At 57.7% G+C, this 21,304-nt stretch overlaps 1 protein-coding gene across 3 annotated transcripts in view; it reads right to left on the minus strand.

Moving 5' to 3' along the window:
• Positions 1 to 7,211: 7,211 nt before the first annotated feature.
• STK40 (serine/threonine kinase 40) overlaps positions 7,212 to 21,304 on the minus strand; it is a 35,611-nt gene continuing 21,518 nt past the window's right edge. For all 3 annotated transcript variants that reach the window (XM_024554581.4, XM_024554580.4, XM_024554579.4), the window contains 7 exons: positions 19,992 to 20,219; positions 19,110 to 19,162; positions 13,855 to 13,970; positions 11,651 to 11,795; positions 11,381 to 11,500; positions 10,880 to 10,964; positions 7,212 to 9,544 (listed from right to left, as the gene is read on the minus strand). In XM_024554581.4, the coding sequence (XP_024410349.1) occupies positions 9,326 to 9,544; positions 10,880 to 10,964; positions 11,381 to 11,500; positions 11,651 to 11,795; positions 13,855 to 13,970; positions 19,110 to 19,162; positions 19,992 to 20,219 (966 nt within the window). In that variant the 3' untranslated portion in view covers positions 7,212 to 9,325. The remainder of the gene's footprint in view (positions 9,545 to 10,879; positions 10,965 to 11,380; positions 11,501 to 11,650; positions 11,796 to 13,854; positions 13,971 to 19,109; positions 19,163 to 19,991; positions 20,220 to 21,304) is intronic.

Genomic DNA, 21,304 nt, shown 5'->3' on the forward strand with positions numbered 1-21,304 from the left:
AGGGACGGGACGGGGCGGGGCGGGGCGGGGGAGGCGGGGAGGGAAAGGGCCGGCAGAGGACAGAGAGAGGAGGGGGAATGAGGCCTGCTGGGGCCTTATCCCCCCCACAGGAAACCGCAAGGGAGGCAGGTTCCAGGGACCCGCCCCCAGGCTACGAATAACAACAATAATAATAAAGAGGAGGATGGAGTTCTGCCTAGGTGCCAGTCAATGGGCTAAACCCTTTACAATATTCTTTTTTAAAATCCTTTTTTAATAATCCTATACTATGGTGTCATTATCCCCACTTGGCAGATAAATAAACTGAGTCACGGAGAGATTGAAAAACTTGACCAAAAGGTCAGGATTTGAACTTACCGCTCTCTGAGCCTAGAGCCTGGCTGAGCCCTTAACCCTCTCCCTATGCCTTGCTCTCCGCAGTGGGAGGCTTCCTCACCCAGGGAAGACTGCCTGCTTTTCCCCCGCCCAGATGTCAGCGCTCAGCCAGACCCTCAACCTAGGACCCAAGGGAAGGGACTGTCACCCTCTCCTCCCAGGGCCCAGGCGTGAGTGTGTCCAGCTGGTGGAGCGCTGGTCAGCAGGGTTAATGAATGCTGGACTCAGGCTTCATGCCAAGCCCAGGCCAGCCTTGCAGAACCCAGCCTGGGGCCTCCGAGGGCCTCTGTGTTCTGCACCAGAATGAGTGGCAAAAAAATGCCTTTCCCTTCTGGCTAAGCCTCCCCATGCACATGCATTTCTACATGGGCTCAGGGCTTGGTGCATGCGATGAGTCGTGTGATCAGTGTGTGGGCCCGGGTCTTCCTGCGCCAATCCCCGCCCTGCCTCGTGGCCCCCCTTCCTGTGCTGGGGCTGGGGTGAGGGGGAGGCTTTCTTGGCGGGAGCCTCAGGGAGGAGGAGGGAAGGAAGGGGGGAGAGGAAATTGCAGACATAGCTGAAGGCGCTGCCTGAGGCCTGTGGGCCAGTGACCCCCCTCTCTGCCCAGGCTGGAGACCCCCACTCCAAATCCTGAGTCGGGGTTCAAGCAGAGGGCAGATCTAGATGGGAAAAGGACTAGGACTGGCTCTCCTGGGGGTGGGAAAGAGACTCCTGGATGTCTTTGTGACTGTTTGGTCTGTTTGGTGAGCATGTGGCACAATTTCTGCCCATATCTGTAAATTTCGCGTTGTGTCTACTTGAGCATTTTTGTGTGAATGGCCATGTCTGTCTGACTAGCACTTCCTGGCAATGGGGGTTCCGCAGTGAGCAGAACAGACACACATCTTTGCCCTAATGGAGCTGACACTGAGGTGGATGGACAGCACACGAAGAAGAGAATCTTAGCTGCTGCAGAGCGCTCAGGATGACGGAATAGGGAAATTTGTGATGGAGAACACCTGGGCAGCTCTGCAGGGGGCCCTCTGAGAGGAGAGGCAGTCGTGCCAGGATCTGGGCGGGGCTGAGTGTTGGTCAGGAAGGAGGGCCAGGGCCCTGAACTGGAGTGTCCTGGGGTCCCTGTCCCAGGGGCAGAGAGGCATGAGAGGGTGATGGGGGGTAGGGACAGGAAGAACCCGTGGACCCTGTGGAGGAGCTTAGATGTTGTGTCATGGGCAAGCCCCTGGAGTTTTAATCAGGAGAGTGTCGTGGTTCAGTGACTGCCCTTTGGAGAGATCCCTCAGGGGCCCGGTGTGGGACGGGCCATGCAGGGTGAGAATGGAAGCAGAGCTGTGAGCAGGCTGGCAGCCACCCCGGCCAGCAGTGGCAGAGGGCTTGGACCGGACGGGCTGTGGAGGAGGTGAGCGGAGGGAATGTCAGCAGGACTTCCTGCATGGGATGTGGGCACGAGGGAAAGAGGAATATGGGACAGTGACTTGGTGTTGGGCCCAGACACCTGAGGAAAGCCTAGGTGGGGAGCAGGTTTTGGGCAATCCGAGTTTCATCTGAGATAGATTTGAGGTGTCCAGGTGGGGTGTCTGACAGGCCGGCAGAGCCCCGACGAGTCTGGGCTGGAAAAGTGTTTGCGAGTCCTTGACACCCAAGATGGATTGAACGCCGGGAGTGGGTAAGATCACCCAGGGGCAGGGAGAGAAGAGAAGGGGTCTGCAGCCTGAGGACTGGGTGCTCCAACAGTAAGGGTTCGGGTAGAGGAGGGCTTGGCCAGGAGAGATGAGTGATGGGGAGGGAGGGAGACCTGGCCAGGACCAGGACTCCGTCAACCATGTTAAATTGGGCTGAGAGGTGGAGGTGAGGCTGGAGTCTGACCACTAGCTGGGATATTGGTGGGTTTCCATGGTTGTATCGGCATGCTGAACGCTGACCAACTATGTGAAGATTAGAGCATGTCTTGGCTGTGCGTGTGGGAGCGACCCTGGCTGTTGGGGACGTGTGCCTCTGTATGGCACACGCATGTGTCTGTCTCTGTGGATGCCTGCCTCTCTGTGTGGGGGGCTGTTGGATTTTGGATATGGCCCTTATTCCCCAGCTGCCAGTAAGGGGCAGTCCTTCCGAGGAAGCTAAGGCTGCGTTGGGGTGAGGCCCTCACTTATCCGTCAACTAGCACCAGCCTTTGCCCACAGCCTGGCCTCCGTCTCGGAGCTCGCCTGCACCTACTCGGCCCTTATCCTGCATGACGATGAGGTGACCGTGATGGAGGATAGGATCGATGCCCTCATTAAAGCAGCTGGTGTAAATGTTGAACCTTTCTGGCTGGGCTTGTTTGCAAAGGCTCTGACCAGCATGTCAACATTGGGAGCCTGTCTGCAGTGTAGGGGCTGGTGGACCTGCCCCAGCAGCCAGTGCGGCACCAGCAGGAGGCCCTGCCCCCTCCACTGCTGCGGCCCCCGCTGAGGAGAAGAAAGTGGAAGCAAAGAAAGAAGAACCTGAGGAGTCTGATGATGACACGGGCTTTGGCCTTTTTGACTAAACCTCTTTTGTAACAGTCAATAAAAAGCTGAACTTAAAAAAAATATATTTTGGACATGTTTGTGTTAAGTTGTTTCATGCACCCTTGTGCTATGCACATCTCTGGGTATCACTACCTACAGACACAGGTGTGTCTGGTTGGTGTGAGACGTGTGTTTGGAGTGGGTCAGGTGTGACTCCACCCTGGGGAAGCAGGTGACTGTGCTGCAGCAGAGTGGGGGTTGAGATGGTTGCCGGTCCCTTCAGAGAGGGACACATGGGAGGGCGATACATGCGGCCAAGCCAGACCAGGTGGGAGAAGTGGCTGCCTTGCCCCGGAGGATTGGAAGAAACTATGGGCTGTTCTTACAGGCCCTGGGGGAGATGCCCAAAGCCTTTGGCCCCTGTGGCCATCTGCACAGCCCATGTGACCTCCTGGCCACCTGCCTATCTGCTTTTCTGCCTGCCTCTCCCTGCTGGCTGGCCGTCTGTAGGTCTGCCCAGCCACCTGTTTTCCCAATATGCTGGGTGTGCTGACCGGGACCTCTCTGCGTATCTGTCACCTGCCTGCCTGGCTCCCATCCCCTCTGCCCACTTGCTGATTTTCCTCCGTCTGGTGGCCTAGGACTGACCTGCTGCCTGCCCACCTGCCCACTTGTTGGTGGCCTCTCTGCCCTCTCGTCTATTTATGAGACTAGAGATTAGTGACCTTGGGAGGCACAGAGAGTGATCTTAAGATGAAACATGGGAAAGGCAGGTGTTGATGGGAGTTCACAGGGCAGAGAGATTCAGAGCCTCTTGGTGGGGCTTGGGGGGCAGCTGGCATATTCAGGACCTAATGCAAACCCGACTATTCCCTTCCCGAGCTGCCCTGTTTGCCTGGCTGCTCTATTCCTTACACGGGGACCTCACTCCACTGTGGGGTGAGAGGCTGCTTAGGTGTTGGATGGAGGGAAGAAGGGGACTCACTCAAGGACTCCCAAGGTGGGCTTAGTCCTCTGAGTGCCTCCTCAGCACTTGGGACGGATGTTGGGAAGAGGGCAATGTGAGAGTTTGCAAAATGAATAATAGTAATTGCTATTGCGTACCATCCTGTACCCGGTGTAACAGCGAGAAATTGTAACCCACCCCACCATCCTTTTGACGTTGTTTCTGTAAGTGCTGACTTTAATATGCAGCTTGTTTGTACAAGAATCCTAGGAACTAACTTCAGAAGATAGAGAATCTGGCTTTCAGGCATTCCAGCTCTGGGAAATTTGCTGACCTTCAACCGTGGCTCCAGGATGACGTGAAGCCAGGGCGACAGGAAGCCAGGATGACTAAACCAGGATGACGCACACAGGACCGTCACTCTCCTTATCGAAATGGACTGTGCTCACCTGCGGGTAGAGAACTTTACAACCCCCTCCCTTGATCTCTTTGTTCTGTTCCCCTCTCCCTCCTTATAAAAACCTCTGTCCCCGCTGAGAAGTGGAGATGGGCTTCGAGACGTGGGTCCCCCATCTTCCCAGGAGATGGGCTTTGTGACCCACCTTCCACATGGCCGGCATCTGAATAAACCACTTTCCTTTAATTCAGCACCTGCCTCTCGAGTACTGGCTTGCGTAGCGGCAGGCAGCTGGCCCCACTTTTGGTTCTCGGGCACTCTGCTAACCTCTGTGCTGCCCCAGTGATTGTGTAGTTTGTAGGGTGACTCCTATTTCAGAGGTGAGGAAGGGAGGCTCGGAGAGGTTGAGTAACAAATGTGTGGCCACATGGACGTAAGGGGTGGGGCCCGAATTTGAACTTCAGAGCCCACGCTCCCCGCCATGGCCCTCCACCCCATCAGACCCAGAGTCACGATTCTTTGCATTGCTCCTTTTATGCTCCTGAAAGAAATCTGTGGCTAATAGACCCTCCTCCACATCTAATGTGAAGTGCATGCACACACACACATATATACGTGTCTCAGAAATAAATGATAAGTATTCGTGAAGCGATCGGTTGCGGGGAAGGTGACAGTTCTGAGTGCAGATCGACACGGGGATGCTGGGAGGAGTTCGCATCCTGAACGGTGAAGCACTCTCGGTGGGACTCCGAACAAAACAAAGCACCGCTTTCCCCCACTCCACACAGTAGCTGCGTTCCCGGACACCTCTGTCTGCGTTCTGTACACACAAGTCCTCTCTGTTTACGTATACAGTGGGGTTAGATTCTTGGCTCTGGGGATGATAAACAAGTTTTCGCTCATGTCCTGCAGGCTGTGGAATCTGCCTTCCTTGTGGGGTTGTCTGGGGCCCCTGGCCCCCACCCTCTAAACACTAGCCGCACACCCCGGGCGTTGTGATGACCAGCCTCCCAGGTCCCCCAGCCCCGAGTAGGCACAGAGCAGATTCCTGCCCATGTGGATGGAGCTCCACAGTCGATTGGGGGGACAGGTGTGATCGATGGTCACGCAGCTGATCTGAGGTTGGGCGGTGATAAACAGCACAATGAAGGAGAGTAGAGTGGGGCGAGGAGTTAGAGGAGACCAGGTGTATGTGGTCAAGTCCTCACTGCCCTCTGCTCAAAACACCACTGATGAGGTGGTGTTTTGAGCAGAGGGCAGTGAAGGAGGGAGCCATGCAAATATGTGGGTAAGAACCTTCTAGAGAGAGTAGCCAATTAAAAGGCCTTGTGGTGGAAGCTGTGCTTGGCTTGGTCAGAGTTAGCAAGGAGGCACGTGTGGCTGGGGCCCGCGGGGGAAGGGTGAGGGGCTGAGCGGTTGGCCAGGTTAGCGCCTCTTGGTGCAAGGCTTTCTAAGCCTCAGAGAGGCCTCTGAATGTTGTCCTGCACGAAGCAGAAGCTATCAGGGCGATGTGAGTAGGAGAGAGAAAACATCCAGTTTTTGAAAGGTCACTCTGCCTGCTGTGTGGCTGGGCTGTCGCAGGGAACAGGGACACGAGAGAGTGGGGCTCAGATCTCAGACAGGGTGGTGGCAGGGCGCTGTGAGAAGTGGCAGACAGGACATGGCATGTGGGCGAGAGGGAGAGATACGAGATCACAGCTGACTTGGCTTAGGGGCCTGAGCGACTCAGCCACGGAGAGAGACGCCATTTCCTTACTTCCTTTCCCATTTCAGGTGGCTGGGTGGCCCAGCCGGCCACTCTCAGAAACCGCTCCCCGAGCACAGTGGAGACCAGGCAGTGGCTGCCGCTGCCCGAAACTTCTTGGTTCTTGTTTGACTTCTCAGGAGCATAGGAGGCTGTTGAACACAGCCACATTGCTGGGTCTTCTCCCTCCCTTTGTGGGCTGCATGCCAGGCCGGCTCTAGGTACAAAACAGAGCCGCTTCCCGCACGCAGCTTGAGGCCCCAGGCATTGCTGCGCACAGGCCTGACACAGGCGGGTGCTGAGGCGCCCGGTGCAGAACAGAGGCTGGTCAGGCGGGGCGAAGGAGGGAGGCTGAAAATGGAGGCAGGCGCAGGGTGGCAGTGGGAAGGGCCTGAGCTTGGTGGCGCTGGGCTGGCTGTGAGGGCCCCTTCTGGCGGTGCATCCAGGACAGCTCCACAGATACGGTATGGCCAAGATGGAATTGGCGAAATTCCTATCGATTTGGGAGTGTCCAGGAAGATTGGGAGCCACATGGATGTTGGGGTGGGTGTGGGACTGTGGGGGTGAAGGTGGGGATGAAGGGCCTGGGGGTCTGCTCTGAACCAGAGACTTCCCACATCTTGGAGAGATGCCACCCCCTCCAGTGGTGTAAACAGGTGACTGGGAAGGGGCTCCTCCTGCAGGGGTCTCTGCTCCTTTTGTGATGAGGGCCTGCATGGGGTTCCTGAGCACAAAGATATGTCTGCCGGGCTCTATAGTATGCCCGGGGAAGGGCCAGCCTACCTTCAGTTTTATTGCTCCAATGCTCACTCTGTAGTCTAAATTTAGGCAAAGGAAGGAAGGAAAGAAGAAAGGAAGGAAGTCCCTTGGCTTCCTACTGAGGGGAGGGAAGGAGCGGGCGATTCAGGAAAGGGCCTGGCTTGGCCCTTATTACCCCAGCTGCCCTGGACGGGCCCGTGGGCACCGGATGGGCTCTGTCTGGTTAAGTTCTCCCCACTGCACATGGGGGCTTGGTCCAGAATACTGGGGATTTCTGGTGCCCTCCCCCATGCAAGACAGTGATGGCGTGTGGCTGGCTGGCTGCCTGCCTGGGGGGCGAGGGGGGGGAGGGGAGGGCACCTATCCAGTGCACCTGGTGGTAGAGCCAAGTGCTGCAGGAACCCTGCACTGCCAGGCTGGGATGGGAGGGAGACCGGGCTGGTGGGACACATGGAGGCGAAAGTGAAGGGGGCAAGAAGAGCAGACGGCACAGGCCACGGTGGCTCCAGAACAGGAAGTTTTATTGCTGACATGCAGGAAGAGTCCCCATGTAGTACAAAAATATGTCTTTATACAAATTTTTTTTGTGGCTTTTTCTGTTTTGTTTCTTTACAACTGGACTTTCTCAGCATGTGACACCCAATGCAGGCAGACCCAACCTCCTCTCGTCTGCTTTGCTAGAAGTGTGATCAGACACACGGGTTGACCTTGGAAGGGACCTCTGTCTGATAGGGCTTTGCAGACTCGGAGGATATTGCTTTTTTCAGGAGGAGAAAGACCACCGTGGCCAGCAGGCCCGGAGGGTCTGGGCAGGCTGCTGGGCAAGGGGCACAGCCGAGCGCCTCATAGGGACAGTCACAAGGGCCGGAGCCCTAGGCCAGACTGCATTTCTACTCCCTTAGGAGACTTCTTTTTGAAATAAATATAGAAAAGAGGACATCCCTTGACCCCATAGCATGAGACCCTGGCTCTCAGTGGCCAGACAGCTGACGGAGGCAGGGCTTTCTGCTCCGGGCAAGTAAGTGCTGGGCTCAGGCGGGCTCCCTCAGCCCCACTGAGGCAGAGGCACGAGGCGCCCAAGTGCTGGGGAGGGGCGTGGGGAGGAAGGGATGTGGGTGGCCCCGCTACTGCTGGCAAGAGGTGGCCCCATTTTTTCCAGATGGGGAAACTGAGGCACAAGGAGGTTTGGGAACTTGCCCCAAGTCACTCACAGTGAGTCAGCTTTTGGGGAGGGGCAGCTTGCACTGGGAAGCAAGGTCACACAGACCTTGGTCACCTTCCCACTGGGGAGCAAGGACAGGCAGGAAGGGCCAGAGGGCCCAGGGCTGCCTGGAGGGGAACACTTGGCCTTTCCAAGGGGGTATGGTGGGGGGCGGAGGGGAGGTCTTTGCTTGGCACTGGGCAGGGCCAAGTCCAGTGAGGGAGCCGGGGAGGGGAGGGCATTCTGGCGAGAACAGCATTTCTGGCAAGACGGGCATCCACTTCAAAATCTCGGCTCAAAGAGGGCAGCAGGGCTGTTCTCAAACCAGACAAGGCCCCTGGCACCTGCAGTTCTTCCCACAAGCCCTGCAGCCCAGTGAAGGGCCCTGGCCGGGGTGTGCCAGGAGAGACACCGCATCTATTAGGAGGCGAGGGTGGGAGGGGTGGTGTCCCCACCACTCTCCACAGAGTGGGGTGTGGGGAGCGAGGGGCAGAGCCCGCCTGTCCAGGACCAGCCCCGCACACCCCCAGCCCTACCCCAGGCCCTCGTTCACATCTGTGTCAGCGTTACCTCGGCACGCAGCGAGGGCAGGGAAGAGGACACCAGGGTTAATGCGTGTGTGCAGCACCTCAGAGAAGCTACTGAGATGGGAGAAAGAGAACCAAGTCAAGAAAGGCCCCCCCATCACCAGAGACAAGAGGGACTGGTGGGCTGGAGGTGGAGAGGGGCTGGCAAGAAGGGGCTTTCTGGGCCTGGGGGTGGGGAGGGGGCCCATCGGTGGGCTGTGGACTCCCTGCTGTCTAGCCAGGCTAGGGGCAGGGAGTGGCCATGGGCCAAGCCACCTGGTGATGGGAGAGGTTTCAATATAAAAATAAATATATTTGAATTCCACTTAAGATGAGGTGAAGGTTTTCCAAAGCTTGGATGGAGGAACCTGGGGTCAGAGGGGGAGGGAGGAAACTGACCATGGGAGGGAGGGGCCTGGGAGAGCACTGGGGGCGGGCACTCGTTCTGGGAGCCAGCAGCGAGCTGCACGATCAGCTTATTTGGACTGTGAGGAGCAGCTGCCTGGCCAGGCGGCTGGGTGGGCTCCTCCTCTTCCTCCTCCCTCTCACTCAGTCCAGAGACAGCATGGTTAAAGAGACAGAGGTAGATTAAAACGTCATGATTAAAAGCAGATTAGTTATCTAGGCTTCTCAGATTAAAAAACCAAACAATCAAGCAATCATTCCAAAAGGTAGCTTCGTGGTACCTCTGCTGACCCCATGTGTGACCTGGGCTGTCCCTGGCTGTCCCTGCCTGTCCCTGTGGCAGCCTGGGAGAGAGTTCAGCACGCCAGGGCCCAGCCCCCCAGCCAAGTGTTGGCTGGGGGCCGGGAAGAGGTGGTGGGTGGAGCTGGTACCCCTGCCTGAGGCTGCTATTTCCGCAGGCAGCGCTGTGCCAGGATGGCTGCGTCCAAGGGGTTCATGGGCTGCGCGTCGTGGCCCAGCCGGCGCACCAGTGGTGCGCTGCCGAACTGCCGCTTGGGCACCCAGCTCCGGGCCTCGTGTATGGAGCTCTTCTCCTCAGCCAGCAGCAGCTGCTGCCGCATGTAGTTCTCAAACTCGTACTGGGAGCACTCCTCTGTCACCTTCGCCTTCGAGGCAGAGAGAAAGAGAGACAGACAGACAGTGTCCGAGATGGAAAGAGAAGAGCAGAGCAGTGTTAGATCGACTGGCCCCAGAGGCTCCCTCCCCAGACACCACACCTTTGGACCTCCCATCTAGCTGGACAGCAGAGAGTCTGGGTCCCTGAAGCTCTTCAGCCAACCTGGATCTTGCCTCGCTGGCCACCCCCTTCCTAATTCACTGACCTTGAGAGAGGTCACGTTACCTCTGAAGCCTCACCTTCCTTGCCTGTGAGGTGGGGCAGTAACCTCCCCTCACAGAGGTTATTGAAGGCCTGGGGGCCCAGTGCAGGGCAAGTGTTAAAAGACAGGCCTGGGGCTGGGGTGCTCTGCACCTGGGCAGCAGTGTTTCCCTATCTTGCTCCAAGCTAAGCCCCCTGGAGTGGCCCAGGCAGACAGCCTCGAACTGAAGTGGTAGGTGCCTGTGTTAACCAGCAGAGGGCAAAAGCAGGGCTATGGAATCAGATTTGGGCTCAACTCTACTTCTCAGCTGTGTGACTTTGGGAAACTTATTTTACTTCTCTGAGCCTCAGTTTCCTCTTTCGAAGTGAGGGTAACAACACAGGCCACACAGGACGGAGTGAGATGTGTCGGGGTGGGCGCTCCTGTGCTCGTGCGGATCGATTGTAGGTGCTGAATGGTCCTGGGATGGTGGGAGCCAGGGCACAGGCCCTGGGACTCTCTTCTCAAGGGCCAGGAGGCTCTGCTGTGGAGCTCCAGGCTGGGCCAGAGAGGGAAGGGACAGTGTCGCTCCCAAGGGTTAGGCCGAACTCTGCCCTCCAGGGGGCACCCTAACATCACCCAGTAGCTGCAGCCTAGCACTCAGGTCGTTCCCACCCTGGGCCCAGCACTTTCTCCAGTGCTGGGAACAGGAGGAGAGAGAAAACTGGGAGAAAATGAATCATCTGAAAAATGAAAAGCAGGAAGGTTGAGAGAGAACCCCATGAGTCAGAGGGGCAGAGAAATGCGACTATTTAAAGGGCCAACACGTGGCAGAGCACTTGGGCAGGAAGAGGAAGCTGAGAGAGGGTCAGGCCGGGCCACTGCGAGGCCTCCTGCTGTGGGGCCTCCACCTCATCCGGCCCACGGCTCTCTCCGGCCACAGAAGCGCCAAGTGAGCCAGGGCCAGGCAGGCCCCAGGGAGCACAGGGCCAGCATTTCGGGGTCCCCTTCCCACTCCAAGAGCTGGGAACAAAGCCGAGAAGGCCCTGCAGCTTGCTGGGAGCTGCCACCTCTGCCCCTATCGCACCTGGAGGCGGGTGTCTCAGGACTTGGGTAACAGCCTGTCTGCCCCTCCCAACTCACCTCCTGGGAGCTGTCCGCATTGCTCATTTGGTCGTCGATGTCAGGAACCACTTGCAAAGGCCCGCTCAGGGATGACAGGGACTGCCTGCAGGGGGGCAGTCACATCAGGTGGGCCCCAGGCCTCCCGCAGCCCCTGCTCCCCAGAAAGGCCAGGCCCCCAGTGCTCTAAGCCTTGGCTGGAGTCAGCAGATCTGGGGTGGGTCCCAACTCAGCCCCTTCCTGACACCATTGACTCTGCTTCTCCAAGCCTCAGTGTTCTCATCCAATAATGGGGGACAACTTCCACCTCACAGGCTGCTGTAAGAACTCAATGAGATAACGCCCGTCCACCCCGGGCACTGATGGGCAGGCAGGAGGTGCTAGGCACTCAGTGCTGCTGGCACCTCCCGATCTTGCCCAAGGGGAAAGTCTGGAAATTTGACCCTGCCTGGCAGAGCAACAGGCCCACCCTCATTCTGCTTCCCGGGTAGGATAGGCAGTGCCCTGCGCCAGCCCACTAACCACGACGCGATGATGGCACTGAGGGCCTCCAGGACGTCGGCGGCGGCCAGGCGCTGCTGGGGGTCGAGGACCAGCAGTTTCCGGATGAGACACACGGTGCTCTCAGAAACCCGCCCGTCCCTGATGCGGGAGAGGGAGAGGGCGAGGGCTCAGGTGGGGTGCGCTGATGCTGGGTCTCAGAACCCGGGCTCCAAGCCTCACTGTGCGGTTTCTGCCCCCTGCGCCTGCCCAGCTGGGCCTCCCTCCCCTCCCCAGGGAGGCAGGACTCACTCAGGGATGGTGTACTCAGCGGCCTTGATCTTGCGGAAGAGCTCCTGTGGGATGCTGTCATAGAAGGGGAATTGGCCGTAGAGCATGGTGAAGAGTACCACGCCCAGTGCCCACATGTCGCTCGGCTTGCCCCGGTACGGCCGGCCTGTGGGACATGGATGCACGCACACTTAGCTCAAGGCTGGGAAAGAGCATGGTCCCGGGACTCCCTCAGCTTACCAGCTACCTGCCTGAGATCCTATCCAGGGGCCCCCTCTACCTCGTCACCCTCACTTCTGGTCTCCAGCCTCCCTTCCAGAGCAAACCGCATGGGCTCAGTCCCGGCAGCTTTTTCCACGCTGGTCCCTCCCCTGCTCATGCTCTCCAGACCCGGCCCGCAGGGCAATACCCCCCCATGGGCGTGCCTCCTGCCCCTTCCTCTGCCAGACTGCTCGCTGGTCCCAGCTCCCAGCAGAGCGCCTCACAGAGCAGGTGGCCAATGTGCGTGTGCAACCAAGAGCTAACAGGCTCTGGACGGGTCAGCAGAAACCCCGTCACTATTCCCTCCCAGCACCTGCACAACCTGTAAGGATCCCTTTCTTTGTCTGTTTATTCCCCTCTCCCCCACTGGGAGGTAAGTTCTCACACACAGATGCCTCTCTGCTTTGCTCACTGTTGAGCCCAGTGCCTGCCTAGCATGGACCCTCATTTGCTAAGTGAATGACTGTGCAGTTAAGTAAACTCTGTTCTAGCACTGGAAGAAGCACTTTTATCTCATGAAATCTCTACCACAACTCTATGAATGAGATGTTTTCTGTTTTTCTAAAGAGGAAGATGAGGCCCAGGAATGTAATCTGTCCAGGTCACACAGCTGACTGTAAAAGCCTTGTCTCCTATTTCCAGGGCAGCCCTCCGATGGGATAGCTGCCGCATGGCCTGCTCACCGCAGTACATGAGAACCACCTTCCAAAAGCCCCTGCTGCCCAGTCCCTGGGACAGCACCCTGCCTGGCACACCAGCAGGCTCTGCGGCAGCTGGATCCCTGAACACAGCCCAGCTCTCCACAGTGTGGAGGAGACACTGCGGGCACCGGGCAGTGCCTGGACAACTGCCATCTCTCCTCTGGGTCCCAAAGCCTCCTGGGTGGCTGATGATGCCTTTGGGGTGGGGGATGCTGGTTCCCAAGGGCTCACCAGTCCCACTGAAAGTCAAGCAGCTTAAGGGGGTGGGAGTGTGCACAGAGGCGCTGTTTCCTACACGTGGGAGGGGTGGGAGCTGACATAAGCCCGTGGTCCCCTAAGGGATCAGGGCAGAGGGACCTGATCTGGTAAAGGATGAGCTGGGAAAGGAAGGAAAGCCTATGGTGAAACAGGAAAAAATAAAATAAAATAAAAACCAGGAGCCAGGAGCAGGAGGCAGCCCTGGGACCCAGCCTCTGGGTTTACTATTAGCTGCGACTTCGGACAGGAGATGTGATCTCTCTGAGCCTTGGTTTTCTCATTTGTAAAAAAGGAACTTCGAGTATTTACCTCACAAGGCGGCTGTGTGCTTTTAAACAGACAATGCATGTTGTGCTCAGGCACGTGCCTGGTACTGAGAAATACAATCGGTAGTTGATAATAACTGTGTAACTGCCTTATTTATCTTGTGTGTTACCTGTCTCAGCCCCACTGGAAAGTCAGCTTGCCATTCATGGGGGCAGGGACGCTAGTCTGCCTGTTACAACTATATCCGGAGTGTCTACAACAGGGCCTCGCACATGGAAGGCCCTGGTAGGTAAATTCAAGCAGAATGAATGAATATCTTTGAGGCGCACTCAGTGAAGTGGCTTCCTTTTGCCCTTGAAATGCAGGATGAGGGTTCTCAATAAGGCCTCCCTCAGGCCTTGCGTGGCCTGGCCCCTGCCTGCCTCTCTGGCCTTGCACCAGGCTTACTTTCTAAGCAGCGGCCACTGGGGCCTCTGGTTGGTTCTCCTCAATCGTGCTGTGCTGCCTCCACCCCATCACACACCCTGCTGATTCCCTCTTATCCTCACCACCCCAGCTCAGATGCCACTTCCGTGGGGAGTCCTTCAAGTTCCCCATGTTCACACTCCCAGAAATCTTTCCTGCCAAGCGCTAATCCCAGAGAGTAACTAAACAGACAGGGTTTGCTGCATGAACAGGCTGCTGTGGTGCCTGGCTGTGTCCTGGCTGGGGGCCCGCTGCCGGGCACAGTGCACGCACCACTGAGCACATCTGGGCTGATGTAGGCGGGGCTCCCCCTCTGGTCCTTCAGCAGGTCCCCCTCGCTCACGAGATGCTTCCCGAGGCAGAAGTTGGTGATGGTTATCCGATGTGTCCTGGGAGCGGGAGACAGAGAGTGAGTATGTCTTGGTGTCTGTCCCCATGGGTGCCTTGCTGCCCTCACCTCTTGTCCAGGGCACAAAGAAATCATGCCTACATCCTCTCTGCCCCCCTGGCCCCCCGCTGCCTTCCCCATGGCTGTGTGGGGAGTGCCTGGAGTCTGCCTCTGGCCTGTCACTCTCGGTTGCCACCTGCTGAGCTGTCCAGGCAGGTAGCTGAGTCACTCTGAGCTGGTGAGTGCTTTAGGGGCGCCTCCCTGAACCTGCCACCCTAGCCGAGTCTTGGGTGGGAAAGCTTAGGGCTTAGAACAACTTGCAGAGAGTCCCCAGACAAACTCACATAATGTCCAGACTGGGAGTGACCAGGGATTTTGATTAATTCCCTCATTTACACGTGAGGAAAAGGTCCGGCAGAGTTTGGAGCCCACCCTTAGGAGCCACTTTTGTCTCCCTTTGCGCATTGCTTTGGCCATCCCCCCGCATCATTATCAGTCAGCCTCACCGACAGCCCTAGAAGCTAACGCGTGCTGAGCACTTCCTAAGCGCAGGCCCTGGCCTCAGTGCCCGGTGTGGACTGTTCCCATCCACCCTCACAACAGCCCAGGAGGGATTTCACGGGTGAGGCAACGAAGGCACAGAGAACTGCAGGGGTGTGCCCAGGGTCACACAGCTAGTGAGTGCCGGGGCAGTAGCCATACCTGGTCTGTCTGACCCCAGGGCCTGCCATCTGGACTGACACCACCCAAGTGCCCACTGTATTCCTGGATAGTGCCCAACCCCCCAAATTCCCTTCCTTTCCATCAAACCTGACTCACTTGTCTTGTACTTTAGATTCTGCCCTGACCTAGAAAACCACGGAGCGCCCCCATCTGAGAGTTATGGCTGAGAGCAGCTTTGGGCTCTGATCCTTTCTAGGAGACTCACAATGTGAGCAAAAGGAAGTGGCCCAGAGAGGACCCTTACATCACACTTGGGGGGTGAGGGTGGGCAGGCCCCCTACAAGAGGCCCAGGAAAGGCTTCTTTGCCCCACAGGGGATGGCCAGTGAGGAAGGGTGCTTCCCTATCCACAGAGGAGCAAGGGCCACTGCCCAGCTCCTGTGTGCTAGCTGGCAGAGAAGCCAGGGAGGATGGCAGGAAGGGAAACCACACAAGGGGTCTCGGGACCACCTCTCAAGGGTGGAGAGGAGGATGGGCTCAGAGGTGCAGGTTATGTGGGGTTGAGGGTGGAATTTCCCAGCAGCTGTGTCCAAGAGACTCCCAGGGCCCTTCAGCTATCTCGGGGAATTCTGCTGGCACAGGGCTTGGTAAGAACAAAAGCCAGTCTGTCCTCTGCATTCCCAATGGAAATGTCGGCTCTCCTCTCCACACAGACCCGCCTGGTCAGATGCCACAGAAATCAGACTGGCAGCCCCCAGGGCAGCTAGAGCCCGAAGGGAGAGGCCAAGGGTCCTGGCCAAGGATCGTGGCACGTCAAGAGGTGGACTGCCAGCTCTGAACCACCCACTCATGGTCAGTCCTGACTGTGAGACAGCTCTCAAGGGCAAGGTCCCCACAGAGCAGAAGCACTGCCTGTCCTCCCCCTGCTCAGAGGTGGCCATGGCAACTGGCCATGTATCCTGCCAGGGTTCTCTGAGGCTCGCAACACTGGAAAGAGGACCACTTGGGGGGAGTCTGGTGGGCTTGGGCATCAGATTCCTGGGTTCTAATCCTGGCTTTGTGGTCCTGGACATGTAATTTAGTATCTTGCTAAACCTCAATTTCCCCATCTGTAAAACAGGGAGAATATTATCACCTAACTCCCAGGGCCGTGTTAGGATTTAACACAGAAAAATTTAATCTCAAGGAAAGCACTGAGCCCAGGGCTGGGTGAACAGGCACTGATTAGTAACCGATAACTCGGATGAGCGTGTCATCCTTAGACAGTGGGCAGAGGCTACTAGTGGGACACCCTGGGAAAGACACCATGTCTGAGGTGTCAGGAGAGAGGTGCCGCATGGTGACCACAGGCCCTAGAGCCCACGTGCTAGCGTGGCTGAGCTTTCCGCTCAACACTGCGGCAGGACCTGCCAGCCCTGTGTGCATGCAGCAGGGCGGGGGCTGGAGGAAAATGCGCCGAGGCTCTGCAGGGCTGGGCACAGGGTCCACTTGGCTCGCACTGCTCTGCCCGCCGAGGACCCTGCAGTCTCTCCTACAGGAAACCACATGGTCAGCTCCGAGACCTCCTGAAGCTTGGCGACACTCCCCTGCCCAGCCACTACCTCCCAAGTTGGCTGGGGGCACACAGATTCCTGGGAGTCCAGACTCCCCAGGCTCGTGCTGGCAGGAGCGGGTGAGGGAGGTGAGCGACGGAGGGAGGGAGCTCTGTGTCAGCGGGATCCGCGCTGAGTGAGTCACCCTTCAGCTATGGCCCTTTGGGCTACCACAATGTTTTTCTCCTTTTCTAGGAACTTGATGTGCAGCTTGCCTGCCCAAAAAGAAAGGAGGAAGAGGAACCCACAGCAAACCTCACATAACCCCAAAAGGGGATTTCAGATTTCAGCCCTGGCCTTCCATCCAAAGCAGAGTGAACTTGTCACTGCAGCTGCCTGGCAAACACTCCTCCCGGTTTCCTCCCCTGGGAGAGCTCTGTTCCGAGGTGAGGACCAGACAAGGCGTCCAGCTGGAGTTAGGGCCTGGCCTGAGGGGCAGGAGGGGGCTGGAGCTCCTCCAGGTTGACTGAGAGAGGATGACTTCAAGAGGAGCGGGGTGGACCCCGACACCCAGTCAGGTCTCTCTGCACCACACCACCCTGCCCCTTTCCACAACAGCCATGACTCAAGGGAGAGGTGGCCAGACCCTCGGTCCGCTCCAACACAAAAAGGGGATTATCAGAGCAAAGGAGCGCAGAGAAGATGCAGGGTCTGAATGAGGTGCCGCGCACCGCCATCCGAGGAAAACGCGTGCACGCACAAGCTGCTGCAGCCAGCCACACTGGCGGTACTCAAGAGAGCTGTGACTTTCCCAGACCCGCGGGGCCCGGAGAAGTGAGAGGCGGAAGCAAACCCACCATGGAGACAGGGAGGCCTGGGGCACTGGACTACAAGTTCCCCTAACAGCCTCGGGGTGTCGTTAGAGCCAACCAGCGGCTCTGTGGAGGCTGCACAGGAAATGGGCTCTGCGGCCACATGGACTCAGCGCTCAAAAAATGTGCCCCCTCTTTGTGAACAGTGAGCCTGAAGTCCAGAGCTGGACGGCGCTGACCCAGCATCCCACAGAGGGCCAGGGCTGAGTTTCCCACGCTAAAACACTCCGCCCTCAGGGCTGGGATGTTTGGTGTTCTCTGACACCTGCCCTCCTCACGCAACTCAGAACTGGGCCCCCACCACGGCATCCCCGGCCGCTCAACACAAGTGGGCCTCATCTCCAGAGGGAAGCAAGGGCACAGGCCCTGGCTGGTCTGGCACAGGGGCGCACTGATGAGGGGCCAAGCCCACCCGGTGAGGCAGTTTCTGGCCATGGCCAGTGTTGGCAGAAAGGTATAATCTCCTCCACTCTCCTGGATGGACATGAAAGCTCAGAAGTGCTGGCTACCTTAGCAGCTTCGCTGTGCATGAATGAATTGATCAGTGAATAAATAATCCAACAAACAAACTCTCAGGTCTCAAGGGCACCTAGAAGGCAGTGCCAGGCTGTGAGCCAGGTCTGAGCCCCAAGTCCTGCTCCCCCGGGGTTCCCGAACTCTCTCAGGTATTTCTGTTTCCCTCTTTCCTCCCGTGGAGCACAACAGGGTCAGGCCAGCAAACCTTTACTCGCCCTCCACGAACTGACCTGGGTTCCTGAATCACTTCCCCACTCCACGGGCTCCAGGCACGCGCACACGAGTCCTCAGTACAGTGACGTGTGCTTGCTGGTTGGGGTCCCCTCGCACAGTGAGCTCCGGGAGGTAGGCAGAGCTGCTGGGTGCGGCCGCATCCTGCCGGGGCATCCCGGGCTGGCACTGCAGGGTCTAGTGCCCCATGCCCTCCCCAGAAGCCCACCTCTCTGAAGCTTTTCTTGTGACTGCTGTGGCTTTAGCCACTCCAGAGAGACAGTGCCCTTCCTGGGTGGGTGACCACATTATGGAACAAATCACCCACCGCACCAATTCTGCTATGAGGTCTGTGCTGCCTGCCATTGGCAGGCCCTCTGACCCACTTCCACACCGGGGGTGAGAGGGAGAGAGGCTCATGGGAGGGGGCCTGGGGCGAGCCCTTTGTTTCTCAGACCGAGGTATATAGAGCGGACCCTTGTCCCATCAGCCCTGGGCCCTGCATGGTTGGTGTCCCTCCACTGCTGCCCAGATCACTTGGAATGACGGCCCGTCATTCTGCTTGCCCAGACCCTCTGCCTGAGCGGGGTGACGGATTGAGGTTGGGACCTCGCATGATTTCCCTCTGCCACTGGTCCCCGCCCAAATCCCCTCCAAGATGGAGGCACCCCCCCCCCAGCTCCCCATGCTGAGGGGAGTGTGGGCTTCTGACCACCTGTAGCCATGTCCTTCTCTGGGAAGTCCCCTTAGCGGAAGGACACTGCCAAAGGCTACGCCCACCCTAGGCACAGCCCACATGCAGTGGCTGGCTGCAGTGGCGGTGCAGGCCCGTGTGCCCCCACTGTCATCTGGGACATCTGAAGGGCCTGCTGGCTTTCCAGCTTCCCTCGGAGACTCTGTTTGGGCTGCACCACTGTTCAGCTCCTCCCTCTGCCCAGCTCCACCCCTTTCTCCCTGAGAGCTCGCCCCAGCTAACCTCCTGCATGCACATCTGAGTCTGTTTTCTGGGAACCTGACCTATTTTGCTCATCTGTCACTCCTTCACCCATTTGTCCATTTTTATAGTTATCTACTAAGCATTCACTAGGCATGACCAATAAATGGACCATGAGGATCTCTGAAATGCCTCTGTCTGTGGCCTTTAAGACTCTCCTCCCTAGCGACCATCATATTCCATGAGGCGAAAGAGAGAAGCAGGCATCCCACCCTCACCACGGGGATTCGTGGGAGACTGGGCTGCTCTGAGTCAGAACCCCCATGGGAACACCGCCGGGCACCGGGTGGCTGTAGCTGCAGTGTGAGCCCATCCCACCCCAAGGCTGCCTTGTGAGAGGAAAGCGGGCCTCACCTCTTGTTGAGCACCATGTTCCCGAGCTTCAGGTCCCTGTGAACGATGTTTTTCTGCAAGACAACAGACGCGTGGTTTGCGCCGTGAAGGAGAACGAAGGCTGGAGTCGGGCCCAGCCTGTAAGGCAGGAAAAGGCTCCAGGATGTGTCAGTTTAGGCTCCTGCCTTGATTGGTAAGCCATGGACAGGCCATGGACGTTCTAAGGCCGTATCAGCCATGTGCGAGAACGGGGTGTGACGGGGCCCTGGGGATCTGTGCCCCACCCAGGGTGGCTTCCCAGCTCTTTCTCCCCTCAGGGCAGCAGCCAGTGGGGAGACCCAGTCCTCTCCCCACCTGTCAAAAGTCTTGTTGAAAAACAAAACAACAAAAACAGAAAACCATGCATCTACCTGGAGTCAGAGACAAATGCTCATGACTCTGGTGACTGGGCATGAAGGCCCAGCCTGCGGAAGCGTGCCAGCAAGCGGCTCTCCTGACTCTCCTGACCTGGACTTTGGAGTACCTGACACCCCCAATCCTAGGAGAAGGTCAGAGATAGGCTGTGGCCGCCCCCAGGGGGTATCTCACAGTCACCGCCCAAGATGGGGGACTCATTTTTAGCTTCTTGGGTGATAGGAAATCCCTGCTCTGGGTTCTGCTTGGCTGCCCGTCGGGCACCCCCTCCCCAGGAGGGTGGGCTGAGGCCTGCAGCACTGTGCCTCACCAGGCGCATGTCATCCGGCCACTTCCCTTCTGCACACTCCCCGCTGTACAGCATAGCTGGGTGAGGGTGGGACAGCGCTGACTTCACTCAGCAGCAGCAAGAAAGGTGGCTTTCTGTGGCTCGTGGGGCCCAGGATGCTCTCAGGCCAGAGAAGGGCCCGCAGAGGGGCAGAGGCTCACCTGGTGCAGGGCTTCCACCACACGCACCACGTCGTAGAAGATGACCACGGTCTCCCGCTCGCTGAGCCTCTTCTCCTTGATGACGTAGTGCTGAAGGTTGATCAGGTCAGCGGTCTTGTCGCTGAAGTCGTGTGCACAGAGGCAGTCCAGGACGAGGCAGATGCGCTTCTTCATCTTCTTAACCATTCGGCTGGATTCTGTGTCCTCAACGATTTCACAGGTGCGGTCCTGGGAGGCAAGGGGGCAGATGGAGCTGGGGCCAGGGTGTCAGAACACCCCTCTGGAGCTGGACACACAAAGCAATGAGGGAACCTGGAAGAAGTCTGCATGCGTGTGGATGGTGGAGGCGTGAGGCCTGGGCAGCATGGACCACAGGCTGCTCTGCAGTGCCTGGCTTCCCATGTACCAGTGCCAGGCCCAGTAGGGGATGAGGGTACAGCAGCTCAGGTCAAGCCTTCAGGCTTTGATCCCAATGCAAAAGGTCTGGATTGGGCTGGGCGTTGAAAGCCGAAGGGCACCTGAGCCCAGTGCACAGGCTGTCCACGGCTCTCCAGGCTTCCAGCAATAACCACTGCACACGTCCTTCCAACGTCCGCGATGGTGGATGGGGAGTGCTCTGTGTGTCCAAGACAACTGCTTTCGTGTGGAAGTGCGACTCCTAGGCAGCCACGTAACGCTGGTTAAGGGTACGGTTCTGGCCCCTGACGGCTGGGTTCAGGTCCCAGCTCCTTCTTATCTAAGATGTGGAACCTGGTCTCTGGCTTCTCACCTGCAAGTGGGAGCCGGTAACCCCTACCTCACAGGTTACTAAGAATAAGACAGCCCAGGCCGAGCGCTCCTTCCACCCCAGCCAGGGCTCATTAGGTGGACGCTGCTACTGACACTGCGATTGCAAGTTCTGGACCCATTTCCTTGCTGAAAATGTATTTCAAGAAAGACAAACAAAATAGGTGCAACACGCGGACTTGTATCCTGCCAGCTTGAGGTCCTCGGTGTCACTCACAGCCTCTGGGGAGCTCCTAGGGGCTGACTATCCACACCTCTTATTCTCTCTTCCCCAGAGGGCCAACACAGAGTCCAGCACATAGATGACTAGAAATACAAATCACCCAGGTTCTCTTATCCGAAATGACATAGGCCAAGACCAAGCTTGGAAAGCTGGCAGAAGCGAGGTGCTGAGAAATCACAATCACTCTCAGCTTGAGTTCACGTGTAAGGGAAACACTAAGTGCCAGCGTTGCCTAACGATGCTGAGCGGCCTGTGATTGCACACCTCGGAGTAAAGAGCTCGGTGGGGTGTACGTCGGGGATGG

Source organism: Desmodus rotundus, chromosome 3 (genome assembly GCF_022682495.2).
Source record: "Desmodus rotundus isolate HL8 chromosome 3, HLdesRot8A.1, whole genome shotgun sequence".
NCBI classification, from domain to species: domain Eukaryota; kingdom Metazoa; phylum Chordata; class Mammalia; order Chiroptera; family Phyllostomidae; genus Desmodus; species Desmodus rotundus.